The following is a 15550-nucleotide window of genomic DNA, read 5'->3' on the forward strand; positions in this document are numbered from 1 at the left end:
AATTCTTATACTGGAGCTGGGAAGGGACAGTTCAGGGTGATTAATACCTTGTGGGGAACAATTTTCCCATTGTATTTTTACCTGCCTTTGTGCAAATCTTGAAATAAACGATAATATATAAGTAGTTGTTAATCTGTTGTTCAAGCCTCGTCCATCAGCTATATTTTCCGGCAAAAGACGGTAGGTAGTATGCAGGAAAAGACGCACTGGAAAAATGGACAACCTCTGACTGTGAGTTCGCCTTGGACTAAGGGACCAAATTTAAAAAAAAAAAAAAAATACGAGAAACGGCGTCTAAATTAGAAGAGACAATCAACACAAACGCTTCGTACGGCTGCTCTGTAGTTAGAGCAAAAGCAATATGCATGATTCATATTTTCCACAATGCTGTTATATAAAGAAAGATTTGGGGTTTGTAATTTGTAATCCAAATGATAGAATTATCTTTTTATGTACTAAATTTAGAAAACCACATGAAAGATTGAATAGAAAAACTAAATCGACTGCTCCAATCATCTCTAAAATCACCTTGATAACGAAAACATTTTTCGAAAACATTTCTCGCACTGTTTCTTCGATATTACGAAAAAGACAATCTTTTCCAAATTCCCAGAGAACATATCTGAGAATTCAATTTTATGACGAAACCTGAAATATTGGAAATCCTTGTATAAAAGTGTTCGCGGTTAGTAACGCCATGCGGGTGTTCAGCTGATATAATTTTTAACTGAAAATCTTTTCACTTTTCCTCTTTTTCAACCAATTTGGAGACAAAAACTCTATGCTCTTAATTGTTAGCCAAATTAATGAAAACCTCTGGCTTTTGTTTAATCGAAAATCAATGACGAACATAACGAAATTTCATACATATACTGAGACTTACAGATAGAATTGATCCCGGTTCGGAAATTCTCGCAGCCAATGATAACAGCGAAACGACTTTCTCACAGGTGGGAAACCCGTTTCGTCCAATCAGAAAGCGGCTGTCAAAACGCATCAACATTTTCAATGAACCTAGTAGCTTTGTCGAGGCCCTTTGTCGATGGCGCCAGCTTTTTTACGGCTCTAAATTTCTCGCTCGCTGGGATTTCTAGACGAGTTTAAAACATTCTGATAAACAACTACTGATGGCTGAATGTTCTGGCAGTAGGTTTAAACCTTTGGATAAACCCATCGAAGAATATATTACCGACCAAGAAAACAAAAACACTCGAGCAAAAACGCAGCGGGATGTGAAGCTACTTACAACATTTCTGCTGGAGAAAAACGAACAAAGAAAAATTGAAGAAATTCAACCAGAAGAGCTCAACCGCTACGTTAGTGAATTCATTGTTAGTGTGAAAAGAAAAGGTGGCCAAGACTATGAACCATCAAGCCTTCGAGGGTTGTTTTCAAGTTTCAACCGGTATTTAAAAGAGCGCAACTACTCGGCGAGTATTATCGAAGACATTGTATTTGATCAAGCGAGAAAATGCCTGGAAGCTCGCAGTACACAACTAAAAAAAGAAGGAAAAGGGAACAAACCCAACGCAGCTGAAGCTTTAACTGATGTGGAGGAAAACATTCTTTACGAAAAGAATTTACTCGGAATCTCAAATGCCAAAGCTTTGCTAAACACAGTGTGGCTTTTTAATTCGGTGCATTTTGGCTTGAGAGGCTGTGAAGAACATCGGCAGATGACTTGGGGCGACGTGCAACTTCACATGGAAGCTGACGGAACTGAATACTTAGAGTATTCTGAACGGCAAACGAAAACTAGAACGGGGGGCCGGAACCTCATAATGTCAGAGCTGTTAAACCGAAGGCTTTTGCAGCAGCAAACGGTCCACCTGAAAGAGATCCAGTTGCCGTTTACAAGATTTATTCCGAAAAGCGACCTGACGCGATGAATAAACCTGATGCGCCATACTATCTCGGAATAAATTACACAAAAAGACCTTCGTCTTTTGATTTAAACTGTGGTTTAAATCAAGTGCAATGGGTCAGAAAAAATTGAACTGTTTGATGAAAACCATGGCGGAAAAAGGAGGCCTTTCAAGTAAACGACTGACAAATCACAGCGCTCGTAAACGCATGATACAAAAACTAAACGACAGCGACATACCTCCTAGTCACATAATGCAGCTCTCAGGCCACAGAAATGTCCAAAGCATTAACAATTATAGCCACATATCTCAGCAACAGCAAAAAAATATGTCAAGAATACTGAGTGCGACCTCGATCGACTGAACGTGCTACAAAACTTCATCGAGCATTGGCTACAGAGAGTGAAGCTGAAACTCTGTCTTGTAGTTTTCCGTCACCAAACAGTCCTACAATGCATGGAGCAAGTGCATTTAGCGGGGCAGTCTTTCATGGAGGACACTTTAACATTTCCATAAACACAGTAAATCAGTCACCTAATGCAAACTCAGCAACAAGAAAGCACACCTTCAAGCGTGTGAAACGTATTTTAGATTCTTCGGATGAAGGTAGCCCTCCCTTGCAATAGACGATTTTAGCGTGGTTTTATATCCTCAGTTCTTATTCGAATACTTTATTTTTGTACTTGTTGTGTGAAAATTCTTGATATTCGATTTCTAAACTGATTAAAACTACTTTAAGACAGGAAAATTACCGTATGAATTGTCTTCTTCCAACCATTTTGCTGTTGTTTTCATTTTTGAAATAACGTGATATTTTCGTGTACTTCCATTTTGTGTACTTTCCGGCATTATAACAATAGAACACGAGAGAGCTATGTGTACATGTTTACCAAACCTGTTCAGCGCGGAAAAATCTCAGTATGTATAAAATTAACAAATTACAGCCTGGAAAGTGCTTTGTACGGTGTTTAAGCACTCGTTGTTTTGTATCAGAAATCTCACTCGTTCGCTGCGCTCACTCGTCGATTTCTGATACGTCAACAACTCGTGCGTAAACACCGCACGCGCGCACTTTCCATGAAGTAATCTATATTTTCATTCTTCGCTCCCTTCACAGGCCTCAATGCAGAACTTTGAATTCACATTTGAACCATCTTTTCCATTTCTACGACGAAAACGTAAATGCAATAATCGTTGTAATTTAAAACTGCATGAAAAAATTAAAACATTACCTAGATGTATATAAGGGCATAAAAATTTCCGTGATTCTGACTGGTCAATTAGGTTGTGCAAAAATCCCCAGCTTTGTTTTGAACATATAGCTGGAATTTAGACGGTTCTAGGTAATACGCTTCTGCTAAAAAGCCTAATTTCACTGTGAATATATCTCCACGCGTCAATCGCTTCTTCTTAAGATACACACTAGCCAAACTGACAGCATTGAAAGATTATTCCTTTTTCATGAAAAACTGACAAATGCCTAAAACATATCGTTGAGTGATCATTCGATCGACATCGGTTGCATGGTGATGAAGGCTAAATCAGTGGATAGACTGTAAATACGAATTTCAAGTTTAATTTGCATGCCATAGCTATGAAAACATGAAACACTTACTCAAGGGACAAGTGTTCGGTATACTCTGGCTGTACAATAAACGCGTCTGAAAGGTGCACAAACAGCCTATCTTTATCACACAGCAGTTGTTCCGACTCGCCTTCTCCTTGCGCAGGCATACCATGCTCTGAAGAAAACCTCTTCAAGCGTTCGTCTATTTGGCCTTTCAAGTGACGAGGATAGCAAAACAAAGTCAGCAGGTAAGAGCTATCATTTTGACGAAGGCAAGCACTAAATCCTGCTCTGTGTGCCATGAGTCTCTTGTACATATTCATTATAGAGACAAAAGGACGTCTACATGAATCCCAAATCGCTCCAAACCTGAAATTAAACAAGAAAATATTTCCCAATTGTTTTAAGGGAGCAAAATTGTCTTGTGTACCTTATATACCGTTTGAACACCTCTCTGTAACAGAGCTGGTGAAACCTTACCCGGCTGCTAGGTTGTTGTTCCTCCCCTTCTTCCTAGATTCCAAAAAGGTTCCCTAGTCAATTTTATTCCTTCCTGGTGTATAATTTTTTAGTTAAAATTCCTTCGGTGTGTTTTCCACTCGAGGAAAACATTCTTGAACCAATAAAATTACGCACTAAAAGCTACTTTCGTATCCAGTTCTACCTTTCTATCCCCTTGCAGTTGATATCTGAAAAACGAGAACCGTCGGGAAAGACTAATGCTAATGAAGAGGAATGTGCACATTGGAAATAAGTTGAACGTCTAGCTCCCAGATCCACATTAATGGAACATTTCTTCCATGGAAACAGTTAATGACACTTCTCATATCCAAAATTTCAAAGTTTCCTTGGGGAGCCATGTCCCCAGAACTGAACATTCATTATTATCTGGATCAACCAGTTGCTTAATGACCAGTTCGTAGCCCTTGAGCTCGGAGGCACTGTGTAATAACGCCACTGTAGCAATTCTTTGCACATCTTCACTGGACTTCAGATCTGGTGGACTGTTACTTGACAGTTCAACCACATTGCTAACCAATGCCTCATTACAGTGCAGAGGTGGAGAGAGGGCTTTTAGACTCCATAATGAACGAGTAAAAAGCGCGGGCTGTGTGACAGCTCCCGGAAGAAATCTAATACACGCAGCTCCTTCCTCTAGGTACCACGCATCTACCTCCGCTGTTGCTAATAGGTTCCCAGGAACAACAACCAAAATGATTCACTATCCGATACACTCAAGTTTACTAGTTCGGTTGTTGAAGCAGAGCAACTGACAATTGGAGTTGTTAATAAATCTCGGAATGGTTGTAGTTGAGATCCCTTCAATTCGTCTCTGAATCTTCATTCATTTATGTAGCAATGCTTCATCCAGTTTCTCATCCCATCCTTTGTTTGCAGCCCTTAGCTCCTGCAGAAACTTGAGTAAAGTATCCCAGGGGACCAAAAATGCTAGCAATGACTTTCAGTGTTTCTCTTTTGTGTTTCTCTTTTTGTTTGTTTTGACCCTCTCATTATAAGTCGATCCTCATTAATGTTCCAAAGGATCCCAAGCACTTTGGCTAAAATTCCCTTCATTCTGGCTTGTTCTGGAGATGAAATAAAAGTTTTGGAGTTCGACCCCATTCTCGTAGATTCATTGAAGCTTCTTGAAATATTTTCTTTGATTCAGAATAGAACTGACTTGCAACTTTTCTTGAATTTACCCCAGTCAACAGGTTATCCACGTACATGTGTTTCATAATCGTTACTGCAGTGGGAGTTCCAACTTGTTCTAAGTGATGGTGTATAGTTGCACCAAGTAGAAAGGGACTTGAAATGACTCCAAATGGAACCCTTGTAAAGCGATAAGTCTGAAGATTTTCCTTGGAAATTGGTTCGGTGGGGTCCTTAAGCCAGAAAAGTCTGGTTAAGTCTCGTTCTGGGGTGTAACCCAATTTGCAAGAAGGCCTTTTCAATATCAGGCACTAGAGCAATTTCATGAGTTCTCAATCGAAGTAGAACACCACATAGATCTTCTAAGATGACAGGACCCCGATACAAACATTCATCGAGGCTGTTCCCTTGGTTTCTGACGATGCGTTGTAAACAATTCTCACTTTTGTTGTTGTTCGGTCTGCAGTAATGACAGCATGGTGAGGAATGTTTAACAATTATTCACCGAAGTGGAGGTGAATAGTGATGGATATTTACCAAGGCGCTTCGCGGCTTGGTAAATATCCATCACTTTCACCGACACTATGGTGAATAATTGTTTCAGTCTATACCACACAAGCTGAATAACTAGCGGACCAAAATATTATTTTATTTCTGACAATATACCGACAAATGGTATGAAATTTTAGAATCTCGCGCGCCACAGGCGCGGGGTAAGCGATTTCTTATTGTAGAAAGTTCCGTCTCTCTTTCTCGAGAAAAAAAAAATCTTCTGGAGGTACTTGTTTCATATAGTGCTCGGCAGTTTTCGTAAAAAAAGGATTGTATTGTCATTTTCACCTTAGAATATGAGGTTGAAAAGATTAAATAACTTACCATTTAATGCCGTCAAACTTAACTTTTTTGCCATTTATGTATTTTTTTTTAAACAGCTGCCTCGTTTATCGAAATAATTTCCTCTTAAGTAACTGTGGCGCAACTAAAAGCCATCTTGTTTCTCTTCGGCTGCTTGGAGGTGAATAGCACTTGGCTAATCACCTCCGAGCTAGCCAATCGGCGTGCGCGAAAGACACTATTCACTTGTGAGGTATATACTAAAGTGTTTTATGGATCCTTTCTTAGTTTCATCATCCACTTTCTCAACGATTTCTTTCTTGAGCTGATCTTAAATAATGCTGTCATGCTTATGAAGCAACTCTGAGTTCACTTGTATACGTTTCAGTAAAGAGTTCAATCTACCAAGAGCTAGTTTGTAGTTGTTTGGTAGCTGGGGATTTTCTTCTCTCCAGGCCACGGAACTTCATAGCGCCCATCTTTCTTCATGACAGTGTCATTGAAGTTCTGGACGGCACATTCAACGTCTTGATTAGAGCCACTGATGGATTCTTTAATTCCAATAGTTTCCAGTTTCCAAAATTCTTCCAAGTTTGGTTTCATTAAGTTACTTGTGTTTTCCAGGGGAATGAACATGGATTGTTTACAGGGAGGAATGGACATCAGGAGCATTAAAAAATCTGAGGTTTTATTTTCTTCAGTTGGCGTTCTACATGAGAGAATCCAACCCAGATGAGATCCTCTTTCTACCTTTCCAATGAAACCAGATCACAATAGTAGTCATTCCCAATCAGCAATTCCACAGTTGACACCTCCAGTTCCTTCGGGAGAGAGTCTACTAGCTGATAGTCCTTTATGAGGGGTTCAAGTTGTTCAGAATTGATAGGCATTCTCTAATCATACCAGTAATCTTGGGAACTGCATTTGCTTCAACCTCCATCATCTCTCTATTTTTTAATTCCAAATCGAATTTAACAATTGGAGTTTTGAATTCCTTAGGCTTTGTAGAGCCAAAAGTGAAGACAGTCAGGATTTCTGAATTGTTAGGTCTCAGCTAAAGTTTCTCTACTAGATCCTCGCTTATGTAGGTTCTCTGACTCTCACGGTCAAGTAAAAGTCGAGTAGACTACTTCATTGAAGTTTGTTGAGGTTCACAGTGTCAGCTAATGCAGTCTGCGTACGCCGTTGTTCACCAGACACCAGTAATGAACTTTCTGCTTTAGTTGCTACTAAAGGGTAAGTGAAACTAGCCACGGTCTCATTTTCTTGATCAGGAGGAAACCTTTTGGGACATAGACTTCAGTGGCGATTTTTAACTTCTGGCAGTAAAAGCATGGTTTGTTTACTTTGCACTCTTTCAGTAGATGATTTGGCTTTAGGCAGATGAAGCGGTTTCCTCTGATTTTCTTTTTTCTTGACTGGAGAGTTGGAAAAGCATTGCATTCATCACTCCAGTGATCTTGCTGACAGTAAAAGAAGACCAATTTTTGACCCCCAGTCACAAGGTCGTCATTCCCTGAAAGTAAGACACCAGTAGTTGTCACCTACGGCCGTTTTGGAGAGAACAATTTCTGCTGAGGAAACCTCTTTGCAGTTTCTTGAGATTCAGCACTCTGAGTCAGTTTAACTTGCCGACCCCAAGCTTCTTAAGCGCAAATATACTGTTTCAATGCTTTTCAGCAGATGCTTTCCATGGTCCATTTTTCTTCCATGTCTTCGTATTCTTCCATCCGGGCCATTACGATTTTGGGAAGCTTTGACTAGATAACAAAAAGAAAATGTGGCTGGTCCGCATTTTCACCAAGAGCTTCAAGAGAGCGAAGATGCTTCTCAATCGTGCCATATGTTTCACGAAGTTTTGGCAGTGGTACTTGAAGAAACAGGAAGATCCATTAGCTTTGAATAATGAGCATCCATAATTATTTCTTTTCTCCCGAATCTTTCGTGGCGTAGATTTACTGCTACTTCATAGTTAGAGTTGGTTACCTCCAAACCAGAAATAACTGCTTTGGCATCTATTTCCAGTTGACCTTTCAAGTAGTTGAGTTTATCCACTGGCTGAAGGTTAGGATTCTTGTGAATGAAGCTTCAAAGCAGCATCAAAATTCCTGCCATGTCAGGCCATTTCCACTGAATATTGGAAGTGTGGAGAATGTTCGCCTCCAAGATGAAACAGTGTTCTCCACCACTCACGTTTGGTTTTAAAGGATTTATTCGACTAATTTGACATCGAGTTAGTCACAGTTTCTCAACTCACACGCGTTCTTAAAAGTAACAATTTGACACTACTATTTGTACAGTACAAAAGCGTCCTAGATCATGTAGCGATTTCCGGCATCTATCAAAAGGCTACTAATGATTGGTTTCTTCGAATCACACCACAAACGATCTTATTTCACGATAACAACAACTACTCAAATGCTAAAATAATCACATCTCACACAATTCACAGTTAGCTTCAGTCTTCAACAGAAGTTCCAGTTTGGGAAGTTTGATGGTGCAAGAAGAACGACGAGTAGTTAAAGTTCCAAATTGCTTTTCCAATTCGAGGTCACAGATAGTTTTATCTCCATTGATCCCGAGATTAGTGAACTCCTCCATTTCATTTAATAAATTGCTGATCTTTAACTGCATCTTCTTTCAACCCTTCTTGTAGTTGCACCAGTAAATCTTTATAGGAGTTAAGATTTCGCTCCAATTTGAGGAGTTAGTTGGTCTGGACCTCAAATTCATCTTGTTTGGTATCTTGTTGTAGAAAGTTCTGGATTTCTTGAATTTGCTGCACAAGTCGCTTCTTAGTCGGACCTAAACGCTGCCTAATGCAACTACTCATGTTTCGACGTTGTAACCTCGCTCTGCTACCACATATTGCCAAGGAATTTAAGTTCAATAAAGCAACGTTAACAAAGTTAAAACCAAAACGGTTTCTTCGACATCTATCGTTCGTTCCGAACACCTTTCTTCCAAAAATCACACCTCTACCTAAGCGGCCTGGCCTGATAGCTAGAGCCAGGCCTCCAGCTTAGTCCCAGGCTTCCCAGTCCACCGGAAGTAAGAAGTCCAGTGTCTAAATTTGCAGAATCTCCGCGACAAGCTGCAGATCTCTTTGATGTTTCTCAGTAATTACTTCCACTTCCTGTCGAGTCAAAGCCAAGGGAACCACCCGGAAGAAATCATTATTTTTATCAAAAAGGTAAATTAACTTTTTTTTATCTATGCATACACAATCACTGAACAAACATCGCGTTTTTCTGCTGTAAAATGAGAAAGAGAATGATTTTTCTCGTTGTGTGGGTTTAGTGTGTTTTCTTACGGTGGATTCCTTTAATCCATACACATCCTTGCCAAGAAAAAAAATTTTCGAAGGGAAGGGAATAAGTTTAACATATTGTAGATTCTAATATTATTGGAAGAGAAGTATTTACCCAAAGATAATGATCCTTCCGTCATTTACGCCACTTTTCTTGGATGTCACATCATCAGATCCTACTTCAAACTGTTCTTTAGGCTCCATCTCAGTCTCTTGCTCAAATGTGACTTTGATCTTTTCTTTGGATTCGATCTCAATTACTTCTGCTTCACTCTCACTCTCATCTGTTGAAGTGGTTTCTTTAGACAAAAGTGCTTGAGCTTCTAACACAAAAATGATAATCGGAATTCATGACACACGCTACTAGCAATGTGATATTTACACAGTAAAACTTCGAGCTGTAACTACAAAAACAACTTCAAAGAAGTACGGTAGAGGTTTGAAATATTTTGTATACAAGAAGCCAAAAGATGCCGGCATATGCCACTTAATGTATGCCAAATTTACAAAGGGCTGTGACAATTGGATAAATTTACGTGCTATGAAAAATGTTGATGGTGACAAAATCAGAAAGAAAAGACATGAAATTGGAGAACACCAGTAAACGATGGTAATTTTCAATGGTACTAGCGACTGACAAAATGTTGATAGTGGAGACAAGGGGAGAGGAGGTTGAGGGGAAGGGCATTAATAAGACCGGTACCAGTAAAGGAATGAAGATATAGAGCCACGATCGTAATTACAAAGACGATGACGATTATGGTGTTAATGACTATGGTGACGGTGATGATAACGATTACAAAGAGGTTTGCGATTCGATTGTCACAATAAGAATGATGATGATGATGATGATGATGATGAAATAATATTCATTAAGACAATGTTCAGAACAGTGATAAAAGTGGTAAAGATAAGGATAAAGTAGAAAATGATGATTATGACTACACGTTAACATGAAAACACTGCTGTGGAAATTAAAGACGAGAAGGAAGACAAGAAAGAATGATTAGAAGGATTTTGTTCTTTTTGCATGTAGATTTAACAAACAAAAGTACTTATTTACCTGTTGGTCTTAACGTGGCTCCTGGCTTTGTCCCAGTTTCTTTCAAAGTCTGAAAAAATATCAAAAAACATTATTCGTCATCCATTTACTTATTCCTCTATTTATCTACTTATAAATTAATTTCTATAAACTAGCTTTAGTGATAACCGGTTTCAAAATTACTTCTCGTGTAGTTAAAGCTGCGTTTCTCTGATAGTTTCTCTTCACATCTTCTTTCCTCCTTTTGTAGGTAACAACAATTTAACACTACTCAGTTTATACCCAAACCCAAAACAGGACGGCCCAACAGTTAGTGTATTTAGCGAGGTTTCACTGCATTTATTATTTACGCTCACTAACCCGTAAGGCAGCGTCATAGATTTTCACTCGCTCAAGGTCTCCAACCGAAGACGCCAGGTCGTTGAGCTCACGGAGGAACTCCTCCATCGTAGAAAGTTCCATCTCAGCGTACTCCAGTTCCCACAGTCTCTCATTGAATCTTAAGGCTTCTTCTGCATATCGTTTTGCAAGTTCCTTCTTTTCAAGTTCCTGGCAGAGATAAAGAATACCATCAATTGCTCTCTTTCTGGTTCTCATGATCTCCTTTGTCTCCTCTGCTCCTTTACTTTCTTCCCACTGTGTTAGCCAAGTCTCCAAGAGGTTTTCTCGGAATGAAGGGATACTTTCTTTTTCGTCTAGAGCTTCATCCAGTTGTTCCACTTTACTCTTCAGCGTTGCTTTTTCACTTTCTTCTTCACCAACAAAGTCAGCCCTCAGCAATAATTTTCTGTACAGAATCAAATTCTTCTGTTCGAGCTCTGAACGTTTTTCGTTCTGATCCAATCGAGAGCAAAAGTCCATTATCATGTCCAGTAACTCACTTCTCTCTGTAAGCATTGCATTAAGTTCTTCGCTATCTGTTTCCTGATCAAACGCCTGGTAAAAATCTTCCTCAGTTGCAATTTGAAATCCTTCATAGAACCACAGTCTTTCTTCTTCATACTCGCCTCTTGGATCTCCGTTTTCATCCTCGTCACCAAGTAGTTGCATTATGGTATCAATGATTTCTTTATTATATTCAGTGAACCCAAACTGAGAGGACTCTTTCTCTTCTTGCCAGAAACGCTTACAAAATGTTAAGGCATCGCGCCTAAACGATTTTCTCTCAAGCCGAGTTTTTTCCTTCTCGTTTTTCTCTCTTTCTTTCCTATCTAGAAAATCACACATATCATTCACACCATTGATGATCAACTTCCACACTGCACTGTGGTTGCCAGGATCGAGTAATTTCTCCATTTCCCATGCTTTGCGAAACAGATCTAAAGCTTTCTTAAACTCTCTTAAGTTTGCCTGAATCACGCCTAGTTGAAAAATGCTTCGCACCGTGTCGGGGTGATTTCCAAGCCGTTTGTTTCTTATGTGATATGCCTTCTCTGCTAACTCACCAGCTTCTGTGAACTGTTTTTGACGAACATAAACATTTGCAAGATTCCTGCAGAAGAGTGCTTCATCCTCGTATCCTGTAATTTTGAGTTCTTCTAGAAGTCTCAGCGCATCTTTGTAACATTCAACAGCCTTGTCATATTCTCCTTGATCCTCGTGCACCATGCCAATTTGATTTTTGTACACTGGCATGTCATAGTGACTCTCCGAACCCTCCGACAATTCCTGTCGCATCTTCAGTGCTTTTGTGTAGAACTCAAGAGCTTTCTGTGGTTTGTCAAGACCATAATAGCAGTTTCCCATAGCATTGTAGCACCTCGCAAGGTTGGTGTCAACTTTCAGCAGCTCTTCTGTCAGGTCTAAAGACGACTGCAGGCATTCTAGTGCTTTCTTGTAATCTCTTCTTTGGCAATGGATTTCCCCTTCAAAGTACTTGAAAAGTCCTTGGGTTAGCTTGAAAGATTCCGTGGTTTGATCATGAACTCTTCTCAGTGAAGAAGCTGCTTCTTGTAATACTTCAAAAGCTTTACGAGGGCCACCGTCTTCTAAAACCTGCCGAGCTTCCCAGCATCGAAACTGAGCTCGGAATAGAGAACCTGCACAGAGACAAAAACAAGCAAACTTACCACAATGAAACATTTTTAGTGTAGCCCGTGTGACAAATTTAAGTGGATCAGAAATCCGCAGGGTAGTAGGTGCCAAAATGACCGTAGCCAAGAGCATCCCATTAATTTTGTATATGAAATCGCATTAAGGCCGAGAATAATTGAAGATTCAGGGGCACCGAACGAGAAAATTAAAGGGCAATAGTTAAAATGTTTGTTCCTGCATATCTACATCATTTTAAAATTGATGGCTTTTTATTAAACGGCAACGGAAACTTATTCCAAGAATTTACGACCTCCTGCTGAGTTTACGAAAATTTTAATTGCCCCTCCGAAAAATGAGGTTTTTTTTTTTCACAATTAAAGCCGAGTTCCTGAGGTGGTTTTGATTGTCTTTCCAAACAGAAAATTACCAAAACGAACCACTCAGGAATGAGTGATTTTGCCCTCGGAAAAGAGAAAATTAAGAAAAAATGCCCTCAGTATTCAGCGATTTTGCCCTCCACGGCTTTGATATAAACTCTGAAATCGTTGTAATTTGTACGGTTTGATGTAAACAGGTGTCAGAAATAAACATCTTACGTACATTGTTTTTATCATATATGGAAAGCAAGGTTTAATTTAGTTAAAAGGAAATTGGGGGCGGATGATACAAACTTTGGCCTCGATTAGTTAGCAGCATCTTCTGAAAACCGAGCCCAATATTTGCCCAAACAACTTTGCATCTCAAAAACTAACTAATTTGGAACTAAACTTTGCTGCGCAGTGTGGATTTTTTCCTTTGTAGATTACGAAATCTCTTTACCGCTGCAGCTAATTAAACAAGCCGCCAGTGGGCATGACGTCACCTCAACACAAATAAGTCTGTCTGTAGATACGCCTTATTCCAATCGTAAAAAGCTATCAGAGCTAAAGGTTTATCACGTGTTTTCACATTGTCAGCAGCTTCTGTTCATGTTAAAGCGGGCACTCAATAACTGCAAGTAGTTAATGGGGGTACCGTAGCATTTGACTGCCTAAATGAAAATGCATGTGATGATCACTTCATGTTAATTTCAAAACAAAAATTTAAAACCAATCAAATTTTCAACAGAACATGTTAATACAATGCGACATGTATTTTAAATACCAACAACAAAGAATGGTGTGTTTGTCACAAGACAAATAATTGCCCTAAAGAAAATTCTGACTCCCCAGTATAAATCAATCATGAACTTCCGGGTTACAGAAAACCGTGATGCTCTACCACTGAGATGTGAGTGACTCTTAGTCAGCAAGGACACGTATGGGTTCTAATTAAAAATAACAACAACAACAAAGACACTTTACCGAGAAAAGACTATTTTGGGGGTGAAATGGCATATGAACAGAGGCACTGCATGCATCCAGTATTGTTTGAAGTACATTTAAGTCTAAGTGCACGTTTCACGTTTCTGAAGTACAAGAAGGTTACAACTTGGTTAAAACTTGGTGTTATGGAGCACAAATATAATTATGCTAATTAGCATATGCTTATTTACAAGAAACTCGTTTATGACAGACGTAGATGCACAACCCCAAACAACAATGCCATACAACATGCAGAGTAATGTTAAAGACCAAGGAGGGGGGTGGGTGACTCCCACATAAAAGTGACAGGGTGATCTTCATGCAATTTAGGGGTTAAGATTTGTAGTTTGGTACCCCTTGGGTTGCTAAAATCTAAAATGACTTCCATCAGAGGTATGATGGTACCTTTTACAGTATTGAGCCGAAAAAATTAATATGAGAGGAAGTAAATGTCAGTCAACTGATATGGTACCTCTAAGGGGGAAAAAACTGTTCGGACTACACCCACAAAACAAAATTCTGCTGCCTTTTAGAGATTATTTTCAAAACTTCCAACAATCACACCCATCACTTTTATATGGGAGACCCCTGCCCCCTTGGATTAAAGATCAACAGGTCACATGTCTCTTCATACCAGAAGATTTATTTATGAACAGTTTGTTAACTATACAATTCATAATAAATCTTCAAGTACAAGAGACACGTGACCTACATGTACATGTATAAGAACTCATTTGTGTAACCCAGCTGACCACAACTCACTAATAGCTCAGTGGAAGAGTGTTCAACCAGCAACATGGAAGCTCATACATAATAATAATAATAATAATAATAATAATAAATACATCTTATTTGATGGTTTTACATATAATACGCGTGGATATTTTGCAAGTTGCGGAGTATTTTTCCAAGCCCCGAAGGGGTGAGGAAAAATACGAGCAATGAGCAAAATGTCTGCGCGCATTATATGTAAAACCATCGAATAAGAGATTTATTATTCCACTGTGAAAAGATTTTGTTGTTTTGGTTTCTCTTTTCTGGAAAGAGCGTTGAAATACACCCACATTATTTGTCCATCCAGCTGTCTATCAGTATATGACGTATGACGACGAATGGCGTAAACAACACAGAAAGCCGGTGAAATGTCATTGCCCGTATCCGTTCTGTTGTAAACTGGTCAAACCGGGACACTACAGTGTATTACGGTCTTGTATTTTGCGCGTTCTCTTGACCTTATTTGGTGAAATGATTTAATAGTGGAATAACAAAAATAAATAATAACAATAATAATAATAAAACAAATATTTATAAAGGGCATCAGTACATCAGTACTGTTAAAAATGTAGGTTTGATACCCCAAAGTTTTTTATGTGGTCTGAATTATGACAAAATGTAGCATTCCTTGTTACTACAGACTCTGAGTCACAATGTTTACGATGAAACAATACATAAACATACAATAAACATACTTTTACCATTGTGAAGTTCCACAAAAAAATTTTATCCCCCTCCCCACCCCTAATGGTTTATAACCGCTGGGACTACCTAAACATGACTGTAAGGTAGATATAGGTATAGGCAGCATATCAAAGGCATTACGTGAAGTGGTGGCTTAATCAGCATAAAAAAAAAGTTAACCTAGGCTCAGAGTGAAAGTCATTTAGAATTTCAGAGCCTTCTTTTTAAATTATCTTTGATTATAAGAGACATGGACCCAGGCTTCACTGTGGACCTATACCCCAAGCGCAGGGATGACATCCCCACAACTGGTTCAACCTTTTCATGTGGCTCCATACAGATACTAGGGGCATAGCTACCTGTACGCACATACACATGTGCCTACCTGAAAAAGTCAAAAATTAAATAAAATAAAATTAGGTAAGATAAAATAAAATAAAATGA

At 39.0% G+C, this 15550-nt stretch overlaps 3 protein-coding genes and 1 pseudogene across 4 annotated transcripts in view; 2 read left to right on the top strand and 2 right to left on the bottom strand.

Annotated features, from left to right (window-relative positions):
* Window positions 1-15550, bottom strand: part of LOC146458658 (uncharacterized) — a 199860-nt gene that overhangs the window by 40680 nt on the left and 143630 nt on the right. Inside the window, exons 28-30 of the mRNA XM_085090500.1 lie at window positions 10632-12310; window positions 10293-10341; window positions 9345-9552 (exon numbers count right to left, since the gene is read on the bottom strand). Coding sequence (XP_084946626.1) covers window positions 9345-9552; window positions 10293-10341; window positions 10632-12310 — 1936 coding nt within the window. The remainder of the gene's footprint in view (window positions 1-9344; window positions 9553-10292; window positions 10342-10631; window positions 12311-15550) is intronic.
* LOC146458659 (uncharacterized) overlaps window positions 1-15550 on the top strand; it is a 47157-nt pseudogene that overhangs the window by 28766 nt on the left and 2841 nt on the right. The window contains exon 2 of the transcript XR_014858166.1: window positions 13307-15550. This exon is cut by the window's right edge and continues 812 nt beyond it. The product of XR_014858166.1 is annotated as an uncharacterized LOC146458659 (transcript). The remainder of the gene's footprint in view (window positions 1-13306) is intronic.
* Window positions 1-15550, bottom strand: part of LOC146458660 (uncharacterized) — a 113845-nt gene that overhangs the window by 13427 nt on the left and 84868 nt on the right. The gene's annotated exons all lie outside the window — the stretch shown is intronic.
* LOC146458662 (uncharacterized protein KIAA1958-like) lies at window positions 860-2359 on the top strand. Its single transcript, XM_085090524.1, has one exon. The coding sequence runs from the start codon at window positions 1128-1130 to the stop codon at window positions 1887-1889; it is 762 nt and encodes a 253-aa protein (XP_084946650.1). The 5' UTR covers window positions 860-1127; the 3' UTR covers window positions 1890-2359.

This window comes from Pavona decussata, unplaced genomic scaffold, assembly GCF_977016875.1.
Source record: "Pavona decussata unplaced genomic scaffold, jaPavDecu1.1 SCAFFOLD_232, whole genome shotgun sequence".
In the NCBI taxonomy this organism is placed as follows: domain Eukaryota; kingdom Metazoa; phylum Cnidaria; class Anthozoa; order Scleractinia; family Agariciidae; genus Pavona; species Pavona decussata.